Here is a 22,324-nt window from a genome sequence, read left to right on the forward strand (position 1 = left end):
ACTACTAGTGGGCCTGCAGCGCTGCTTGCGCCACCCACTGAAGTAGACTTTCAAACCTGTCTCAGGCCTGCTAGCACAGGGCTGTGTGCACAGTTTTCTGCCACAGGGACCTGGCATCTAAACTTACTTGCCAGGCCCAGAACTCCCCTTTTACTACATGTAAGTCACCCCTAAGTTAGGCCCTAGCTAGCCCTATGGGCAGGGTGCCATGTATGTAGAAAGGCAGGACATGTGCCAAGTTGCGTGGCCTGTCCTGGTAGTGACAAACAGCCTAACTTGGTGTCTCACTGCTGTGAGTGCTGCCTCCTCATAGGATTGCATTACAAATGCCCTGCCTTATGTGTAAGGGGTATTGTCTGATTTATGAGAGGTAGCGTAGGCGTGTTTGGTATGGTTGTGATGGTGATAATAAATGCTGCTTACTGGTGTGGGTGTATTTTTTATTACTATCACAGAAATGCCACTTCTAGAAAGTGCGCATTTATATGTGCTTATGACTCTGGTGTTTTGCATCTTGACTTCAATCCACGTCTGGGCAGAGTGACAGTTGGGGCTTTGTGCATACTTTTCAGACAGCCTGTACACAGGGAGGGTGGAGGTGTCACTGAGGTGCATCTACATACTGAATAGTCTTCCTGGGCTGAGAGAAGGGAGTGGCGGGGCACACCTGCATTTGTAAAGACTGTGCCCTGGCCTCACACAATAGGGTCGTTAACCCCCCACTGATGTTTGGAGCCTGTGCTGAAAGGAGAGAGGGGGCACTCCCAGAACCAGTTGTAACTGGCTGGAACCTCCTCTCCCTACCATTGTAAAACACTGTAAGAACTGACTATAAGTACAGGGGAGTTTTCCCCACAATTTGGAGACTCTTGGAATCATCTTGGAACTGGACACCAAAGGCTGAAAGGACTCACCAGGAACCGCCATGGACTGCTGCTGCTGTGCTGACCTGTGACCTGCCTGGTCACTGTGAAGGACTTGCCACTTGCTGCCTTTCCCTTGTGCTGGCCTGTAGCTGGGCCCTCCACCTGAGGACCTTGTCTTAAGATTCTGCTCCCCAGGGGCAGGATGCTGTGGCCCCTGACCCCTGCATCCATTTCTTCACGAGGGGTGCTTCTCTGTGGTTGCGGCTGCCATAGCGCTGATTGCAGCGCGCTTATAGAGCCTTGGGAGCTTGTAGGCTCCTTGCTGCATTGTGCCCCTTTAAATAAGATCACCGCAGCGGCCCGGGAAGCTGGAAGAACACTCGCGCACCGCATTGGGTGCAGGCGAGTGTCTGCTCGGGCCCCAGGAGGGGTCTGATCTTCTTGTGGCTTCACGGCAGGACCAGGGGAAGGCGCGGGGAGTGCCCCGTTCCCCCTGGCCTCTGCGTTAGGAGCAGAACGCTCCTTTTCTGCTGTTAGGTAAAACGGGCATTATTGTGGCCCCCCCCTTGGTGGAAGGGCCAGTGGAGGCCCGGGGGGGGCCCAGAGATCGCGGGTCCCGGGAGGGGCCTGTCATTAAACCGGAGGGGGTGCGCGGTGCCCCCCTCCTGCTCTAAGTTGCTCTTGCTGGCTTTGGCCCCCCTCGTGAGGGCCGGTTGAGGCCCTGGGGGGCCCCAGTAATCACGCTCCCCAGAGGGGCCTGTCTATAAAAGAGAGGAGGTGCATGTCACCCTCCTCTGACCCCAGAGTATAAGGGAGGCCCCCGTTTTGCGCATAGGAGCCCCGGGGGCCCCATTGTTCGCCTTCTAGGCACTGGAGGTGCCTTCATCCAACCAGGTACTGTTTAAAGACCAATATAGTTGCAATCCAAAGTTCTTTCTACAGACTTTTGTTTGATTCATATATTACCTACCTGCGTTTGATGTTTTTACATATGTGTATGCAAATGTTCCTTTTATGGGCATGACTTGCTAATATGTTTTTCCAACTTGCCATATGTTTTCTAATGTTCCTACTATGGGCATTTTATGATATTCTTATGACAAGTGCTGTGATGTAATAACGTGTTTTCCTGACTACTGCTTATGTTGCAGAATACTGAGTAACCTGTGTGTTATGTGTGACTACTGCTAGGTTGCAGAGTAACTAATGTGTAACATTCTGACAACTGCTAAGGTAGCAGGATAGTACTGATATGTGATGTTTGGTCTGATAATTGCATGGTGTACAATACAGTATATTTTCATATAATCTGGTGTTGTGTTTCCTTTGTGGTGGGGATATTGCATCACAGGTGTTGTGTGTGTTGTGCAAACGCTTTACACATTGCCTCCAGGTTAAGCCTGACTGCTCGTGCCAAGCTACCAAGGGGGTGAGCAGGGGTTATCTTGGACGTGTAACTCCCTTGCCCTGACTAGAGTGGGTAAATTCTGCCTGGCTGAGGTGCATACCCTAGCCAACCAGAAACCCCATTTCTAACACTACTTATCTGTAATTCCATTACAAGCCCCATTCTGTGTGCTGTACACATTGATTACTTACCTGTAATCCTAATACAAATCCCCTTCTGTCCGTGTGCTGTACTCTTTGATTACTTACCTGTAATCCTAACACAAGTCCCCTTCTGTCTGTGTGCTGTACGCTTTGATTACTTACCTGTAATACCAATACAAGCCCCTTCTGTGTGCTGTACACTTTGATTACTTACCTGTAATCCCAATACAAGTCCCCTTCTGTCTGTGTGCTGTAAACTTTGAGTACTTACCAGTAATCCCAATACAAATCCCCTTCTGTCTATGTGCTGTATGCTTTGATTACTTATCTATAATCCCATTACAAGCCCCCTTCTGTGTGCTGTACACTTTGATTAAATTTACCTGTAATCCTAACACAAGTCCCCTTCTGTCTGTGTGCTGTACGCTCTGATTACTTACCTGTAATCCCAATACAAACCCCCTTCTGTGTGCTGTACACTTTGATTACTTACCTGTAATCCCAATACAAGTCCCCTTCTGCCTGTGTGCTGTATGCTTTGATTACTTACCTGTAATCCTAACACAAGTCCCCTTCTGTCTGTGTGCTGTACGCTTTGATTACTTACCTGTAATCCCAATACAAGCCCTCTTCTGTGTGCTGTACACTTTGATTAATTACCTGTAATCCCAATACAAGTCCCCTACTGTCTGTGTGCTGTATGCTTTGATTATTTACCTGTAATCCAAATACAAGTCCCCTTCTGTCTGTGTGCTGTACGCTTTGATTATTTACCTGTAATCCCATTACAAGTCCCCTTCTGTGTGCTGTATGCTTTGATTACTTATCTGTAATCCCATTACAAATCCCCTTCTGTGTGCTTTATGCTTTGATTACTTACCTGTAATCCGAATTCAAGTCCCCTTCTGTCTGTGTGCTGTATGCTCTGATTACTTACCTGTAATCCCAATACAAGTCCCCTTCTGTCTGTGTGCTGTATGCTTTGATTACTTCCCTGTAATCCCAATACAAGACCCCTTCTGTCTGTGTGCTGTATGCTTTGATTACTTATCTGTAATCCCATTACAAATCTCCTTCTATGTGCTGTACACTTTGATTACTTACCTGTAATCCCAATACAAGTCCCCTTCTGCCTGTGTGCTGTATGCTTTGATTACTTACCTGTAATCCTAACACAAGTCCCCTTCTGTCTGTGTGCTGTACGCTTTGATTACTTACCTGTAATCCCAATACAAGCCCTCTTCTGTGTGCTGTACACTTTGATTAATTACCTGTAATCCCAATACAAGTCCCCTACTGTCTGTGTGCTGTATGCTTTGATTATTTACCTGTAATCCAAATACAAGTCCCCTTCTGTCTGTGTGCTGTACGCTTTGATTATTTACCTGTAATCCCATTACAAGTCCCCTTCTGTGTGCTGTATGCTTTGATTACTTATCTGTAATCCCATTACAAGTCCCCTTCTGTGTGCTGTATGCTTTGATTACTTACCTGTAATCCGAATTCAAGTCCCCTTCTGTCTGTGTGCTGTATGCTCTGATTACTTACCTGTAATCCCAATACAAGTCCCCTTCTGTCTGTGTGCTGTATGCTTTGATTACTTCCCTGTAATCCCAATACAAGACCCCTTCTGTCTGTGTGCTGTATGCTTTGATTACTTATCTGTAATCCCATTACAAGTCTCCTTCTATCTGCTGTACACTTTGATTACCTACCTGTAATCCTAATACAAGTCCCCTTCTGTTTGTGTGCTGTATGCTTTGATTACTTACCCGTAATCCCAATACAAGTCCCCTTCTGTGTGCTGTATGCTTTGATTACCTACCTGTAATCCCAATACAAGTCCCCTTCTGTCTGTTTGCTGTACACCTTGATTATTTACCTGTAATCCCAATACAAGCACCCTTCTGTGTGCTGTACACTTTGATTACTTACCTATAATCCCAATACAAGCACAGGTCTGTCAATCAGTCAATCAATCAATCAATCACTTGTAAAGCGCGCTACTCTCCCTTTACGGTCTCAAGGCGCTGTGGGTTCGGGGGGTGCTGCTGCTCGAATAACCCTGTCTTGAGGCGTTTCCTGAAGATCAGGAGGTCCTGGGTCTGTTTTGGTGGCGAGGTGTGAAAAGGATCTGCAGCCGGCTGTGGTTCGATGGATGTGGGGAACGGTAGCGAGGGCGAGGTTGTCGGAGTGGAGTTGGAGGATGGACTCGTGGAAGGTGAGTCCCTCTTTGAGGTAGGCAGGGCCTGCGTTGTGGAGAGCTTTGTGGGCGTGGATGAGGAGTTTGAAGATGCTCCTCTTGTTGACAGGGAGCTAGTATAGGTCTCTGAGGTGGGCTGAGATGTGGTCGTGGCGTGGGATGTTGAGGATGAGGCGTGCGGAGGCGTTCTGGATACGTTGCAGTTTCTTCTGGAGTTGGGCCGTTGTTACTGCGTAGAGCGCGTTGCCGTAGTCCAGTCTGCTGCTGACGAGGGCGTGGGTGACCGTCCTTCTGGTTTCGATGGGGATCCATCTGAAGGTCTTGCGAAGCATGCAGAGGGTGTGTAAGCAAGAAGATGAGACGGCGTTGACTTGCTGGGTCATGGTGAGCGATGAGTCTAGGATGAAACCCAGGTTGCGTGAGTTGGTGCGGTTCTTAGGGTGGCTGGCAACCAGGAGTCGTCCCATGCGGAGCGGTTGGAGCCAAGGATGAGGCTCTCAGTCTTGTCTGAGTTCAGTATGAGGTGGCTCATCTCCATCCAGTTGGCGATTGCATGCAGTCCGTTGTGGAGATTGGTCTTTGATTATTACTTACTTCTGTGTGCTGTACACTTTGATTACTTACCTGTAAACCCAATATAAGTCCCCTTCTGTCTGTGTGTTGTATACTTTGATTACTTACCTGTAATCCTAACACAAGTCCCCTTCTGTCTGTGTGCTGTACGCCTTGATTAATTACCTGTAATCCCAATACAAGCACCCTTCTGTGTGCTGTACACTTTGATTACTTACCTGTAATCCCAATACAAGCACCTTTCTGTGTGCTGTACACTTTGATTACTTACCTGTAAACCCATTGCAAGTCCCCTTCTGTCTGTGTGCTGTTCGCTTTGATTTCTTACTTGTAATCCCAATACAACTCCCCTTCTGTCTGTTGCTGTATGCTTTGATTACTTATCTGTATCCGAATATAAGTCCCCTTCTGTGTGCTGTATGCTTTGATTACTCACCTCTAATCCCAAAACAACTCCCCTCCTGTCTGTGTGCTGTACGCTTTGATTACTTACCTCTAATCCAAATACTCTGATTCTACTTGTTTGTCCAAGTCTTTACCTCATGAGGTGTGTCCACAGCCTCGAAACATGCAACCTGCAACCTCTCTAAAAAAATGTCAACTCCGCCTCCTCCAGGTGTGCCTCTGAAGGACCACCTGTACCTAGACGCCTGCTGAGTCGACTACCAAAGCAGCCCAGGTGGCTCAGATCGCAGCTGGGCACACAGGTGGGAGGTCTTAAGGACTGGGATGAGGAAATGGAATCAGAGGAATGAGATTACTGGTAAATAATTGAAGCATTACTCATCTCACTTCTTGAAGGTATACCAACACAAGCAGGACCGGCATCAATCACCCAGCAAGGCAGCCAGCGAAAGGGGCAAAGTCCAGACACTGGGAAGGACCAAACACAGAAGGGCAACAAAGCTCCAAGTGCTAGAACCAAATCAAGACAACAAGCACCAGGAGCCTAAAAGGCACAGGGCACAACCTGAGCAGCAGGGGCCCAGACGTAGGCAACACCAACAGTATGTATCTCCCATGAAGCACCAAGTGAGTGAGAAAAAAAAACGGCAGCAGCACTAACCCAACTTCACTAATGCAAGGAAAAAAAGGGGACCAAAGACCAATATGAAGACCCTCAAAGAAAGCAGGTAATCCCCAGCTCAAGACAAAATGAGAGCCTGCAGAAGAGAATGTCACCAAACCCCACCGATGACTATGGGGGAGGTAGGAAGAGTTACGTCAAACAAAAAGATGCAGATTCAAAACAGGAAACAAAGACTTCTAAAAACAAATCCAACTTCAAGCACCCTTGACTTTGAAAGGGAAAAGCACAAAGAAGCAATATGCCACACCAAACACAGGGTACAAGAGCACATTGGCACGCAAAAGTCACCAAAGATAATGCAAAGGAGAAACCAGAAGCAGGACCAAGAGTCACCAACAAGGCAGCAGACCAGTGTCCAATACAACAAAGAGGAAGATTCAGCCAAGATTAACAGATATATCAGGGTAAAAAGGAGCCAAGATGACTTCTGGGAATGTACATCAAACGTAAAGATCAGATCCAACATGCCACTGACAGAGATAAGCCAAGAAGACAAAACGTGTGCATGCCGTACCCCACGCCATGTCTACTCACACCTGAGCCCAGGCAAGGCCAGGCAAGACCTCCAGAATACAAGACACTGTGGCCAAGAAACACTGGAGAACCTTAAGCAAGGAACAAAACAGTCACAGCCAAGAGAAGATATAGCCCCTGCTCAGTGCACAACTGGGAGCACCAAGCAAAGCGCATGCCCAGGACACAACAAGATGGCACGCAACAGAATACAAAGCAGGCCGAAGGGAGGCAAGCTCCCACCCTAACAAGAGGCACATGCGGAGTAACCACCACAGTCCAGAGCCAATAGGCCCAACCAAAAGGGGCACGGCAACCCAGATAAAAAGCATTTCAAGGCATCCGAGGCCCTAATCTGAAAGGTCCAACAAGCAGCTAGGACGGATGAACCCCAGAGGAGCCAGCGGAGGCACAATGAGTATAGTGCAGCACTAGGGTACCAGAAAACAAGCAAGAACTCCCAGCCAGCGACAGGGAACTCAGGGCGACAGCCTCCCGAAGGAGACAGGCAAAACAGGACGTTTTTGGGTAGAGATCCACCTACCCAGTCGGAGTGCAATGGTTAACATTTTAGGTTAGCCGTGAGTGCTTGTCTACAGGGCATGGATAAAACTCTTGATGGAAGAACTCTGACGAAGAAGTGATAAGGAAGTAATGACAGAGTTTCTCCATAAACAACCTGATTGCCACTAACACCCATTTATTTACCCATTAAAAAAACGTTCAATTTACAGTCCCTCATCCTTTTGCATGCAAATCACTGAAAAGGTATTTTTTGTCCTTAACCAGCTTTTTCTCTCTTCTGCTTGACTTTCTCTTCTCTACCTCCTACAGCCGATCACCGTGCCATCTGTACCTCCATTCAAATGTACCTGTGCTCTACTTGACCCTGGATCAGTGCACCTTAAGCCTCCCATCCCTCCTCGCGGTCTTCCTCTCTCCCACCATCAGATATTCCACTCCCTGATGCTCCCCTTGCTTTGCTGCACCTCTCCTGCTTCCTTACCAGCTTGTTGTTGAAGACCCAAGTCCTGCTGTTCGCGACCACCACAAACACCTTGGACCGAAGCTCCTTCGAAACCAGGCTCCCAGACTTGTTAATGGCACTCTTGTTGAGGATGGGAAGCCCAATCAATTTCTCGGCACTGATGGCCTGCTGGAGAATGTGCACCCACTTGTAATGCTCCCCTGCAAAACATAAAAGGAAAATATAAGTATGTTGGCCAACCTGCTCTTCTCCCACTGCAAGGCTTTCTCAGCTCTTTCCTAGATAGCTGGATTTTTAAAGCCCTTTGACAACACAGACAAAGGCACATACAATTTAACCAAGTGAGTCCCATTGGAAGTTTGTGACCTGTGACACCTTGAGGTCACTTGACGTGGTAAAATGCCAGCTACCAATTTCTGGTTACTTTTCTTTATGGTACATCCATCATCTGCCAGCTGATCTACACTGTCAATTTCTTCTTCCTTTTAAGCACCATCTTGTGACCTTTAAACAGAGACTTATAAATCTCTTATAGATGATTCTGCCAATTTAAAGCTCTAACATTGTCCCCCTCCTTGATATGCTGCAATGCCCTTCCCTGCACTTGAAACTAAATTCCTGGTCAAACCAGTGACTGATGTTGCTAATTCAGCTCACCACCTTTGTTCCAGAAAACATGTTAAGAGTAGCTTTTATCAAGTTCTCACAGTTACTAAGATTAGCATCGTGTGCCAATTTTAACTTGTCAACCTCTCTATTGTGCAAGCTCCCACTTATTAATCATACCTTCTTGGGTGTCTAATAGACTTGTGTAAAAAGTTGATTAACTTTTGTGTTTAGTGCAAGTATGGCAGAAAGTGAACCTGTCTAAAAACTGAATTGGAGTCATCAGAGGTAAGTCAGTCTACCAGACCAGGACCTCAAAGAAATATTGTATGGTTGCCTATAGCCCAATAATCAACACAGATCTACTTTACGGGGAGATTTAAAAACCCTCCAATACAAGTCCTCTTGGCTGGACGATCTTGTGGGAGCCTGCAATATAACATCTTTAGATCTAGGTTACAGATAAGGATTTCTATAGTTGAACCCCTTCTATCTTGTGTGTGGTTAATATGATCCATATCAGGAGGGCTGCTGAGACACAAATCCTGATATAAGTCATTATTAAACATAAGGGTCTGATACTTTTCCAAAGCTGTCAAGAATTCTGGTGTTGAAATCTTCTCCAATCAATATTACAGTGCAGTTAGGTTAGTCGAAAATGTACAATTACATAATGAATATTTTTATTACGCCGTTACAGATCTTTTTTGTGTTATAATAGATCTTAACAAGAGCAATTCTTACTATGGGCTTGTAAGCTGAAAACTTGCCAACTACTACCAAAAACAAAATCATTACATATTGTGGTTAAAGTATCATCAGAGAAGCCTTCTGCATCATAACTAGATTTAATTAATGGCAAAACGGTCTAATTGACTAGGACATGTGGTGCATCTTCCTGAGTCCAAGGCCTAAATACCGGCAAGAGAGAAGGTGCAACCTGTTTACTGTCATTAGAAATGATGTTGTGAGCAGTTTTTTAAAGAACCTTGTTGATGTTATTAAGTTATTTGTATTTACAGCCAAGCTTTCTTCTTTGACAGGCATTTAACACAGATGCTGTGGGTTTTAACTCGCACGCAGTTAGACCCACAGCATTAACCTTCATCACTTTGCACAGTTTAGACTTTTAATTAATTATGGCCATTGAGGAGACAATGGTGCTTTGCTGACCTTTGCTTGGGCTCAAGCAACTGTAATGAATCTAGTCTCGGAGTTGACTTTGGTGATCCTAGTGCTCTATGCATTTTTCTGGCTACTCTGTAAGGAACATGAGAAGTGTGGACACCTTCTGTGGTTGGGAATCAGATATTTTATGTTTATATCAATACAAATGACCATCATCTGCTTCACCCCTGACAATACCCAGGTCCCCACCTCTATGTTTTCTGAGTTAGAATGTTTTATTTGATTTTAAATCAAAAAAAAAAAACATAATATCCAATTAACACAGTGACAAGGTAAATGTAGATATAATTTCAGTTCTCAAAAATATCAAACATGAATTTTAAAAACATACAGTATGTTTTCAATAATAATTTAAGAAGAGAATCTATTCAAATACATTATGTGTTGATGTTATTAAGCCTCCATAACTGTTTGTAGCTTTGTGTAGTCTGTTGTTAATACAGTTTAACCTAATATTTATGCTCTATACTTTGGAATATTCGGTTTTCATACAATAATTGCAGTATGTTATCCATCTTTTACTTTAAACTTACCACTGCGATAATCGGTTATGGTGGTGAACTTTTCTTTTTCTTAAGCGATTAGCTTGGGCAGACTGTGTTTATGGCAGAGCTCACAAGAGTCTCAAGTATGGAGAAAGTGTGGTTTTGCGTTAAGGTCAGTGTTTCAATAAGAGAGTTTGCTGATTCTACTTGGAAGCTATGTCAGCAGCGGTCTCTTCGCCCACATCATTTCCCCCAGAAAAAATCAACCTGCGTGTCACAGCTCTGGAAACTTCTGCAGGAGTGGAGCAGGGAACCATCCTCTAATGTAAGAAGTTGCTGGATCAAAGTGTCCAGCTGAAACATCTCTAATCCCAGTGTGTGCTTGACTAGAGCAGTACTAGAGAGTGGTTGCACTTTCACACAGTAGGGCATGAAATATTCCAAGTGTTGGCCCCTCAGAGCATTGCGGTAAATGCAAAGTTCAAATTTGAATTTGTTTGTTCACAGTAAACATGAACACATTTAACAAGTTATCTCCTGACACATGGTTTGCCTTCGTCACTAATGACCAGAGAAAATGAAATTTACCTTGTCAGGGAGTGTTTTTTGCTGCTTATAATTAGTGAAAATTTGGTTTCAATCCAACCAGAAGTGCTGTGTATGCAAACCAGCTTCCAGGAATATGATTTTGAACTTTTAGTGCTAATTCTTATTTTTGATTTCACAAACATATATGTACATATTGTTTCTGTGCGGAGGAATTAGACTGTGCAGAAAGTCCACAGGGAAAATGACTTTGCTACCTTAAGTGCACCCTTGCTCCAACCTTTTTGTGGTAGTAACTTATTTTTCCCAATAAGGTGAGAGCAAGCATTAAGAATTGAAACTATATATAGAAACATTAAACTTTGGGAGTGTTCACCACTTTAGTAATGGCCATCATCTGCTTGTCGCCTCACAATGCCCATGTTCCCACCTCTATGTTTTCTGATTTTTTTATTTGATTTTAAATCAAAATCAAGAAACTCCTAATATCTAATTAACACAGTAACAAGGTAAATTAAGATACAACTGAAATTTTTAAAAAAATTTACCAGACATAAATTTGAAATATATATATATTATGTTTTCAATAATATTGCAGTAAGAAAATAATATCTATTGAAATGCATTATACGTTGAGGTTATTAAGCCTCCATAAATGGTTATGTTGTGTATTATGTTATTAATATATTTTAACCTAGTATTTATGACATATACATTGTAATATTTACACAATAGGGGAAGCGTTTTATCGATCTTTTACTTTAAATTTACCACTTCAGATAATCTGTTATAGTGATGGATGTGTTTGTATGGTACGCAGGTTTTAAGGTCAATGAATTTTAGAACTGCAAGTCTGAAATCAATTTTCTTCTTTATGACTGTAAAGGATTTGCCAATGAAACTACAGAGCTGCACGTACGCAGCTAACTCACGGATTGCTGATTTAGAGAGCCTGAAAACAGGCTTATTTTACTATTCATTCTTGAGTGTAGAGTAAATTCTGCAGCCTAAGAGGACAGTTTGCATTTAAACTTATGGAAGGCACCTTACGTGTTGGTTTACATTCAATTAAGACCTAGATTCGCAAAGAGTGATATATCAGTAAGGCTGACTTACTCTTAGAACTCCTTGCTTACTCAAGAATGTCAGGAGTAGGCCAGGACAACACCTGGCATACTCCTGTAATTAAAACGTAAACAACGAGTGAGTCATTACTACATTTTTATAAATGGGGCCCTAAATTTGCCCTTTGGCAAAAGGCCTTGGACTGAAAGTGATCTTACAGTACATGCTGGATGAGGGCAAGACAATACCAATACCTTGTGCTATATATAGCACGTCATACGCACTTATTGCAAAAAGCACATTATTATTATTATCAAATTGATGGCACTCAGTTTACCGACCTACAGACCTCATCTGACTTGTCAGGATTCAAACGCATGACCTCTAACACACTGAATTTTGTATGGTGTTTGTTCAGCTCGCTGTGCTATCCAGTCATCTTGCCCAACTGATAGACACATAAGCAATTTCTTAGATGTTTGACATACCTTGAGAGACCATATTTTGATAACGAAAGACCAGTGAAGCCTGGGGATCAAATGTTCTGCTTTTTGTTTGCACCAGTGATCAATGAATCCGGCTTCTAGTACTTAAGTCACTTCAGAATATTTAACTGGCAAACACCATCTAAACTCTCTTAGGTTCCATACTTTGGGACCTATTACGAGCTTGTCCGCCAAACTCCCGACAGGGTGGTCGCCGCCTACGTGGCAATCTCCCTGCTGGAGTAAATAAGAATTTCCTGCTAGGTCGGTGGGTCGAAACCTGAGTTTCTGCCTGCTGGCCTAGCGGGAAACAGGCTACAGTATTGTCTCCGGCTCGTAATCGAGCCAGCGGCAATGCTGTAGCCTGCAGGGTGCACTAGCACCCTCGCAATGTTCATTGTCTGCAAACAGTGAACATTGCAACGTCACTGGCCGGGGGGGGCCTGCACCCGTTCTCCGACAGCCTTTTCATGGCGGTGCTACCGCCATGAAACCGCTGGCGGAGAAGAGGATCCTAATCCCCAGGGCAACACTGCTTGCAGCACTGCCCTGGCGCATTAGGACTGCTACCATCCTCCAGACCATCGGAGATCCTGGCAGAGCTGTTGGTTCCCTGGCGGTCTGACCACCAGGGTTGTAATGTGGCGATCAATAGACCACCACACACATAATCAGGCCCTTTGTTTTTACTATTCCTGGGTCTTGCTTTATTTGAATAGTGTGCTGTAGTTAAACACATTTTTTATATTACATTTGGAGTCTTACACTTGACTATTGTTTCAATTTTGCTTACAAAATGTTGATTCAGTGTGTTTGGCCACAAATTCAAAACCCTTGAATAAGACTTATTGTTTGGAACCAATTCGACAGGAATCCAGTTCTTCAGAATGCTAAACAAAGGTGCTCGCCGAGTTTCCACAAGACCGTGATGAACCCAGCACAAGAAGGAGAATTGTAAGGTCATCAGAGTACACTAAGCATAAGGTAAGCAATGAAATCTAGTGAGAGTAATCCTTAGGAATGGCCATTACCAACCAAGATGAGGGAATTCCATGTTGTGGGTCAGAACAATGAGGGAGAGATAACGGACACATCAAAAAATGATGTGTAGAGGACCAAAAGGAACTCATATTAGACTAATGCAATAAAACCGCAAAATAGAAAGACTACAAACACAAATGTTCAAAAACGTAGACTACAAAACTTAAACTCATGCATGTATGCTTGAGACCCTACCGGGTGAGTAGCGCACTTAACAAATGTTTGATTGATTGATGGATTGATTATGTCAACTTACCAAAGCATTGGTCTATGCATAATCCCACTGTCAAGCACTTGCCCCCAAATGTGCCAGGTCTAAGTACGAACAGCAATTTAGCCCAATATTTCAATACATGGGAAGCAAGTTTGAGTTGAATTTTGAATTTCTAATTATCCAAAATTTGTGTAGGTATTCCTGCATGTTCTTTATTTTTACCATCCATTTAATAATATATATTGTGACATCGACCAAGTGTACAGAAGAGAGACATAATACAGGAATAGTGTGGTTGCCAGAGGAAGATGTGCGAATAGAAGTCTATTCTTTCATTAACCATGTTGTGTGACACTGAGTTTCCTAGTCCTTCTCTGCTCCCTTTGTATTCATGTCTTAGAAGATTGCAGTGCTTAATTTGTAAATAGAAACATGCTGGTGCCCAAAGCCCTCCTCTTAACACATGCGGCTGCTGCAAATAAATGTGCGAACACGGAATACTGAGGCAGCGTAATCCTGAAGCAATCTTGGGAATCTTCAATTCATTTACAGCCACTACCTGCCCCTTCACCTCACTCTTGCAGCTTTCTCCCATTGGGACGCTTTTTCATTTTTCTCTTTCTCGTCTTTCCCATGCTGTCTTTTGTTGCTTTCAGTAAATGCTTGAGGCAGAAAAATAAGTGCCGGCCATCAAAAATAAGTGCTGGAGCTTTGTACTGGAAACAACAAGCACAAATTAAGCACTTGAAATTGTATCAACAGTATTTATAATAAGATGTGTTCTTGTTGTGGTTGATGCCAGAGGGATGCAGCATTGTGAAATACAATAAACCACCTTTACCCAACTCCTGTAGGCCTGCACTTTTATCTTATCTTGCAGGACCTGCAACCTTCTCCTTAGTTTTGATTTACCCCACAATTCTGAAACTTCGATGCCTTCTGTGAACTGTACACTTTTTCAAACGCACTAGTGAAGAAGTTGAAAACCCACTTCCATATATAATTTGTGGACTAATTAATGGTTATATGAGATTAATGCTTCAAGTCAAGTTGGTAAGTCCAAATCATTTTATTGTTTTCAGATCGGACAGCCGACACGTGTTTCGCCCCCTAAGGGTGGATACACCAGGGCTTTTTCAAGGCTAGAGATATTCATCACTAAAGATCCATTATGACGGTCCGAGATAATAATCAAGTCAGCGGTTAAAAGAAATTACGGGCTAAATCCCTCTGTTACGGCTTTCTATTGACACGCCACACGCTATGCTGTGTTTTTCTGCTGCCCAAAAGCACACACACATACACAGCATTATAGCACGTAGCATCTGAATCTAGCTCTTGTAACTTTCATGGCTTACCCAAGATGCTCTGCTCCGGCACTCACCTTTGGAACTTTCCCTGAAGGTGAGCTCCTGTCGCTGGGTGGTCACCGAGAACCTGGAATCATCTTTCTGCATCACCAAGGTGATGGACGAAACAGTCACGAACAGCCTTGAATAGTGCTCCTAAACCACAGGCGATAGAAGGGGTATGCGCATTAATACCAGCAGCTAAGGGGGGGGGGGGCATCAGGAGGGGTATGTGCATGAATATGAGCAGGTGAGGGACAGACAGCAGGAGGGATAGGTACATTAGTATGAGCATGTGAGGGACGGACGGCAGAAGGGTTATGTGTACTATTACAAGCAGGTGAGGGACAGACAGCAGGAGTGATGGGTGCATTAGTAGGAGCAGGTGAGGGACAGATGCCAGGAGGGGTAAGTGCATTAATACGTGAGGGATGAACAGCAGGTGCATTAGGAGGGGCATATGTATTAATACGAGCAGGTGAGGGAAGGACACCAGGGGGGATACGTGCCTTTATAAGAGAAGTGAGGAATGGACACCACTGGCCGTATTATACATTGCATGACTGATAGGTCACAGGTGGTGTAGCACTTAGGCGGCAGCCAAATGTACAAACAGGAAAACATAGGTCAGATCCCACAGATAAGAAGCAACACCACAATGGTCCCCGGAGATTGGCCCCAAACAAGCACACAGGGCCAGAGGGACGCATGCATTTACAAACACACCATAAAATTAGATGCCACATGTAGTTAGGAACACCTAGCCAATCAGGATGCAAAACACACAGCACATGCAGTGACCACGCACCCCTCAGGCCAGACATTTGGACACGTGCTCACTGGCCCACACTGTGTCCACACCAGTTCAAAGCCCACCTGCAGGGATGAACATCAGGAGGGGTATGCGCATTAATACAAGCAGGTGAGGGATGAGCAGCAGGAGGGGTATGTGCATTACTACGAGCAGGTGAGGGAAGGCGGGAGGGGTATGTGCATTAATGCAAGCAGGTGAGGGACAGCAGGTGAGGGATGAGCAGCAGGAGGGGTATGTGCATTAATACGTGCAGGTGAGGGACGGCGGTGAGGGACAGCAGGTGAGGGATGAGCAGCAGGAGGGGTATGTGCATTAATACGTGCAGTGAGGGACGGCAGGAGGGGTATGTGCATTAATACGTGCAGGTGAGGGATGGCAGGAGGGGTATGTGCATTAATATGTGCAGGTGAGGGACAGCAGGTGAGGGATGAGCAGCAGGAGGGGTATGTGCATTAATACGTGCAGGTGAGGGACGGCAGGAGGGGTATGTGCATTAATGCGAGCAGGTGACGGATGGGCAGCAGGAGGGTTATGTGCATTCATACGACCATCTGAGGGACAGATGGCAGAAGGGATATATGCATTAATACAAGCAGCTGTGGGACAGACTGCAGAAGAGGTATGTGCATTGATACAAGCAACTGAGGGACAGACGGCAGAAGAGGTATGTGCATGAATACAAGCAGCTGAGGGACAGACGGCAGAAGAGGTACGTTCAGCAATATGACCAGCTGAAGGACAGATGGCAGGCGGGGCATGCGCATTAATATGAGCCGGTTAGGGATGAGCAGCAGGAGGGGTATGTGCATTAATACGTGCAGCTGAGGGACGCAGGTGAGGGACGCAGGAGGGGTATGTGCATTAAGATGAGCAGGTGAGGGACAAACGGTAGGAGAGATATGTGCATTGATACGAGCAGGTGAGGGACAGCAGGAGGGGTATGTTCATTGATTCGAGCAGGTGAGGGATGGCAGGAGGGGTATGTGCATTGATACAAGCAGCTGAGGGGCAGATGGCAGAAGAGGTATGTGCATTAATGCAAGCAACTGAGGGACAGACGGCAGAAGAGGTATGTGCATTAATACAAGCAGCTGAGGGACAGATGGCAGAAGAGGTATGTGCATTAATGCAAGCAGCTGAGGGACAGACGGCAGAAGAGGTATGTGCATTAATACAAGCAACTGAGGGACAGACGGCAGAAGAGGTATGTGCATTAATGCAAGCAGCTGAGGGACAGACGGCAGAAGAGGTATGTGCATTAATGCAAGCAGCTGAGGGACAGACGGCAGAAGAGGTATGTGCCTTAATACAAGCAACTGAGGGACAGACGGCAGAAGAGGTATGTGCATTAATACAAGCAGCTGAGGGACAGGCGGCAGAAGAGGTATGTGCATTAATACAAGCAGCTGAGGGACAGGCGGCAGAAGAGGTATGTGCATTAATACAAGCAGCTGAGGGACAGGCGGCAGAAGAGGTATGTGCATTAATACAAGCAGCTGAGGGACAGGCGGCAGAAGAGGTATGTGCATTAATACAAGCAGCTGAGGGACAGACGGCAGAAGAGGTATGTTCAGCAATATGACCAGCTGAAGGACAGATGGCAGGCGGGGCATGCGCATTAATATGAGCCGGTTAGGGATGAGCAGCAGGAGGGGTATGAGCATTAATACGTGCAGGTGAGGGACGCAGGAGGGGTATGTGCATTAAGATGAGCAGGTGAGGGATGGCAGGAGGGGTATGTGCATTGATACGAGCAGGTGAGGGACAGCAGGAGGGGTATGTTCATTAAGATGAGCAGGTGAGGGATGGCAGGAGGAGTATGTGCATTGATACGAGCAGGTGAGGGACAGCAGGAGGGGTATGTGCATTGATACGAGCAGGTGAGGGACAGCAGGAGGGGTATGTGCATTGATACGAGCAGGTGAGGGACGGCAGGAGGGTATGTTCATTGATTCGAGCTGGTGAGGGACAGACGACAGGAGGGGTATGTGCATTGATACGAGCAGGTGAGGAACGGCAGGAGGGGTATGTGCATTGATATGAGCAGGTGACGGACAGGCAGCAGGAGGGGTATGCGCATTGATACGAGCAGGTGAGGGACGGCAGGAGGGTATGTGCATTGATACGAGCAGGTGAGGAACGGCAGGAGGGGTATGCACATTGATACGAGCAGGTGAGGGACGGCAGGAGGGTATGTGCATTGATACGAGCAGGTGAGGAACGGCAGGAGGGGTATGCACATTGATACGAGCAGGTGAGGGACAGCAGGAGGGTATGTGCATTGATACGAGCAGGTGAGGGACAGCAGGAGGGGTATGCACATTGATACGAGCAGGTGAGGAACGGCAGGAGGGGTATGTGCATTGATACGAGCAGGTGAGGAACGGCAGGAGGGGTATGTGCATTGATACGAGCAGGAGAGGAACGGCAGGAGGGGTATGCACATTGATACGAGCAGGTGAGGGACAGCAGGAGGGTATGTGCATTGATACGAGCAGGTGAGGGACAGCAGGAGGGGTATGCACATTGATACGAGCAGGTGAGGAACGGCAGGAGGGGTATGTGCATTGATACGAGCAGGTGAGGGACGGCAGGAGGGTATGTGCATTGATACGAGCAGGTGAGGAACGGCAGGAGGGTATGTGCATTGATACGAACAGGTGAGGAACGGCAGGAGGGTATGTGCATTGATACGAACAGGTGAGGAACGGCAGGAGGGGTATGTGCATTGATACGAGCAGGTGAGGAACGGCAGGAGGGGTATGTGCATTGATACGAGCAGGTGAGGAACGGCAGGAGGGTATGTGCATTGATACGAGCAGGTGAGGGACAGAGTGTGTGTGTGTGTGTGGGAGTGTGTGTTTGAGGGTTAGAAGTGTTTGTGTGTGTGTGAGAGATGGGTAGGTGTGTGTGGTTTATAGCCTGTTTGCGTAGTGTTTTGATGTCATCAGTGAAGACCAGTTTTATGCACTTATCATGGTTTTTCACTACACGTAGAGAAAAAAAGGAGTGAGGGACTGGAAATGTAGGCACCTGATGCATGTGCATGGCTGAGGAGAGTGTGTGAGGGCCATGTAGTGTGTGTGTGGCAGAGACTGCTCACACTGTGCTGCCGGCAGCATGTACCCGTGCACAGGCCTGTGTTTAGGGAGTGTTGAGATAGATGCAGGGATGGGACCATGCAGGTACCTGGCATCTTTACAACTGTCTAGATCATGCAGTTTAACCACTTGGAGTGTGAAGTGCATGGGCACAGAAAGGGTTCAGAAGTAAGATATGGCCCCTTGGGGGTCCATGCTTCCACTGACCAAGGTATAAATTGTGAGGTCACACAGGAGAGGTGGAGAAGAAACAAGCAACTCAATATCTTCTGGGGTTCCATGCAGAATTAATGGAGCGGGCATTATATAATCATTTTCTGTATGTGTTCTGAGGGCTCCACCCTGGGCGGCAGTGGAGCCACCCATGGGAATGAGGGTTACACCAGCTGACACTGAACAGGCATCAGGATGCCACTAGGACTACCAGAGGTGGATTCCATAGGAGGGGGTGAGACTGGCCCAGGTGAGGGTGGGTTGTTGTAGACTAGAAGATGCAGCCAAATGCTTGATAGAAACACTGTCCTCAATCTGAACAGCATGACTGGGAGGTGTGCACAGGTATCTGCTTTTAGAAAACCAGTTACAAGAATAAGGTGAAACTCACAGAAGCAGCACAGTATGGGAACTTTGCAAAGAACATTTTCACATCTCGGTGTGTGAGGTACTCTCAACAAAATCCAGGCCCTCCGCGTATAACCCAATATGTCCTAACTGCTCCATGAGCACATCTTAAAATGAGAACACGGTTTATGGGACATACCTGCCTAATGCCATGCTATATCTCAGATGAGTCGTTCCCTTCTTCTATGTGAATGTACTCATAGAAGAAGCAGAGGGCATATAACAAATGGAACCCTGCTGACAGCCGCATTAAGTCCCTACCTATCCAACCACTGGGTTCTCTTCCTGTCTCCACCTCTGCGGTGGTCACTTTGGCCATGTTCACATCTTCAGGACAGGAGTCACTTCGGCCGAGGAGTGTCCTTGCCACAACTGTGGTGGTCACTTTGGCCTTGTTCACATCTTCGGGACAGGAGTCGCTTCGGCAGAGGAATGTCCTTGCCACCTCTGTGGTGGTCACTTTGGCCATGTTCACATCTTCAGGACAGGAGCCACCTTGGTTGAGGAGTGTTCTTGCCACCTCTGTGGTTGTCACTTTGGCCATGTTCATATCTTCAGTACAGGAGTCGCCTCAGCCGAGGAGTGTTCTTGCAGCCTCTGAGGTGGTCCCTTTGGCCATGTTCACATCTTCACAACAGGAGTCGCCTTGGCCGAGGAGTGTCCTTGTCACCTCTGTGGTGGTCACTTTGGCCATGTTCACATCTTCACAACAGGAGTCGCCTTGGCCAAGGAGTGTTCTTGCCACCTCTGAGGTGGTCATTCTGGCCATGTTCACATCTTCAGGACAGGAGTCGCCTCAGCCGAGGAGTGTTCTTGCAGCCTCTGAGGTGGTCACTTTGGCCATGTTCACATCTTCAGGACAGGAGTAGCCTCGGCCAAGGAGTGTCCTTGCCACCTCTGTAGTGGTCCGCAGTTCAGTAAATATTTGCACACATTTGTGAAGTGCATACGTGGTCACAAATAGATCAATAAATAATGAATAAATTGCCATTTAATCATCTACTCCTGTTGCAGCTAGATGCAAGCACTAGAGACTCAAGCCTGGCCTGATCGTCTTTGTAGGTCAAGCATTAGCAAAGACCTTTTGATTTTATTAAATTATTTGTATAATATACGTACCTAAATAAGCTTGCAGACAGCTCTCTTAAGCCATTGGTCTGTTGTGTCATTCACATTTTGCTTCCTCCCGCTACAGCATGGGGCAATGTGTTGGCCTCAGTGCTTAATTTGTAAATAAAAACGTGCCGGTGCTCAAAGCTCTCCTCTGAAACAAGCGGCTGCTGCAATTAAACGTGCAAACACGGAATACTGATGCAGCATAATACTGAAGCCATCTCGGGCCTCTTTAATCTATTTACGGCCACTCCCTGCCCCTTCAGCTCACTCTTGCTGCTTTCTCCTTTTTCCCTTTGTGATGCTTTTTCGTTTTCTCTTCCTCAGTCTTCCATCTTTCCATATGAGTCTTTCGCTCACACTAAATGCTTGAGGCAAGTGCCGGGCCCCAAAAATAAGTGTCGATGCTCTGCGCCGGAAGCCACCAGAACAAATTAAGCACTGGTTGGCCTTCTTCAGCCACAGGCTAACTCCACTCTGCGTAAAGGCATTTTTCTCTTTCACAAGGAGCACATCAGCACACCAGGTAGTTCCCTCCACTGTCAGTGCCTTTGTTTTCAATTTATTCTCATTACTGTAGTGGTACCTTGGTGATAGCAGGACACTTTCCAACAGCTCTTCATGTGAGCACAGGGCACACGCCAACTTTATCAGTTCCTGTCTCCTGTCTAATGTCGAGTGGACAACTTGTGTCCACTTGACACTGTTCGTTTTAAAGTCATCTTCATTTTAGTGCGCACACAATGAAGTCCATTTATGACCCTACTACGTTATGTTGTATTGGTATTTAATTGAAGACTACAGTCATACCAACTTAGCCTGTATGTCCTGCCTATGTGACTTTATAGTTTGCTCTCAGTGCTCTTGTAGACATTCAACTATTATATTACTAATTGAAGCTGTGCTGTTCATTTCAATTTGGTATCCTATCTATCTAGATGTCTCTAGATACGTCTGGCTGCCTATCTACATACAAGCCTCTCTATCTCTGCCTGTCTGTCTATATATTTTTGTCTATCTGTCTGTCTATCTATCTATCTATCTATCTATCTATCTATCTATCTATCTATCTATCTATCTATCTATCTATCTATCTATCAAGGCAAAGTTCTCTATGTCTCGGAGAACCTCTGTTTAGTTATCAATCTATGTACCAGCCTTTACAAATGCAACTATCTATCTATCTGTTAGACCTGACAGCCTTAGGGTAGTCACACCCCAACTTTTTGCCTGCCTCACTCCAATTTTCTGACACTGTTTTGCTGGTTTTAGGACTCTGCACACTTTAACACTGCTAACCAGTGCTAAAGAGCATATGCTCTCTCCCTACAAACATGGTAACATTGGTTCATACCCAATTGACATATTTGATTTACTTGTAAGTTCCTAGTAAAGTGCACTTTATGTGCCCAGGGCCTGTAAATTGAATGCTACTAGTGGGCCTGCAGCACTAGTTGTGCCACCCACATAAGTAGCCCCTTAACCATGTCTCAGGCCTGCCAATGCAAGGCCTGTGTGTGTAGTTTCACTGCCATTTCGACTTGGCATTTAAAAGTACTTGCCAAGCCCTAAACACCCCTTTTTCTACATATGTCACCCCTAAGTTAGGCCCTAGGTAACGCATAGGACAGGGTACTATGTAGTTAAAACGCAGGACATGTACATGTGTGGTTTACTTGTCCAGGTAGTGGAAAACTCCTAAATTGGTTTTCCACTACTGTGAGGCCTGCTCCTTTAATAGGATAGCATTAGGGCTACCCTCATATCCTGTTTGAGTGGTAGATTCTAATCATATGTGTATATATATTATATTTAGTATGGCCAGAATGGTAATACAAAATCCTGCTTATTGGTGAAGTTGGATTTTATATTACTATTTTAGAAATGCCACTTTTAGAAAGTGAGCATTTCT

General features: G+C 45.6%; 1 protein-coding gene across 4 annotated transcripts in view; it reads right to left on the reverse strand.

The window, feature by feature from the left end:
- LOC138261056 (arf-GAP with Rho-GAP domain, ANK repeat and PH domain-containing protein 1-like) overlaps positions 1 to 22,324 on the reverse strand; it is a 214,305-nt gene that overhangs the window by 115,524 nt on the left and 76,457 nt on the right. For all 4 annotated transcript variants that reach the window (XM_069209692.1, XM_069209676.1, XM_069209685.1 and 1 more), the window contains 2 exons: positions 14,799 to 14,919; positions 7,803 to 7,984 (listed from right to left, as the gene is read on the reverse strand). In XM_069209692.1, the coding sequence (XP_069065793.1) occupies positions 7,803 to 7,984; positions 14,799 to 14,919 (303 nt within the window). The remainder of the gene's footprint in view (positions 1 to 7,802; positions 7,985 to 14,798; positions 14,920 to 22,324) is intronic.

The sequence above is a fragment of the Pleurodeles waltl genome, chromosome 2_1, assembly GCF_031143425.1.
Source record: "Pleurodeles waltl isolate 20211129_DDA chromosome 2_1, aPleWal1.hap1.20221129, whole genome shotgun sequence".
Classification (NCBI taxonomy): Eukaryota; Metazoa; Chordata; class Amphibia; order Caudata; family Salamandridae; genus Pleurodeles; species Pleurodeles waltl.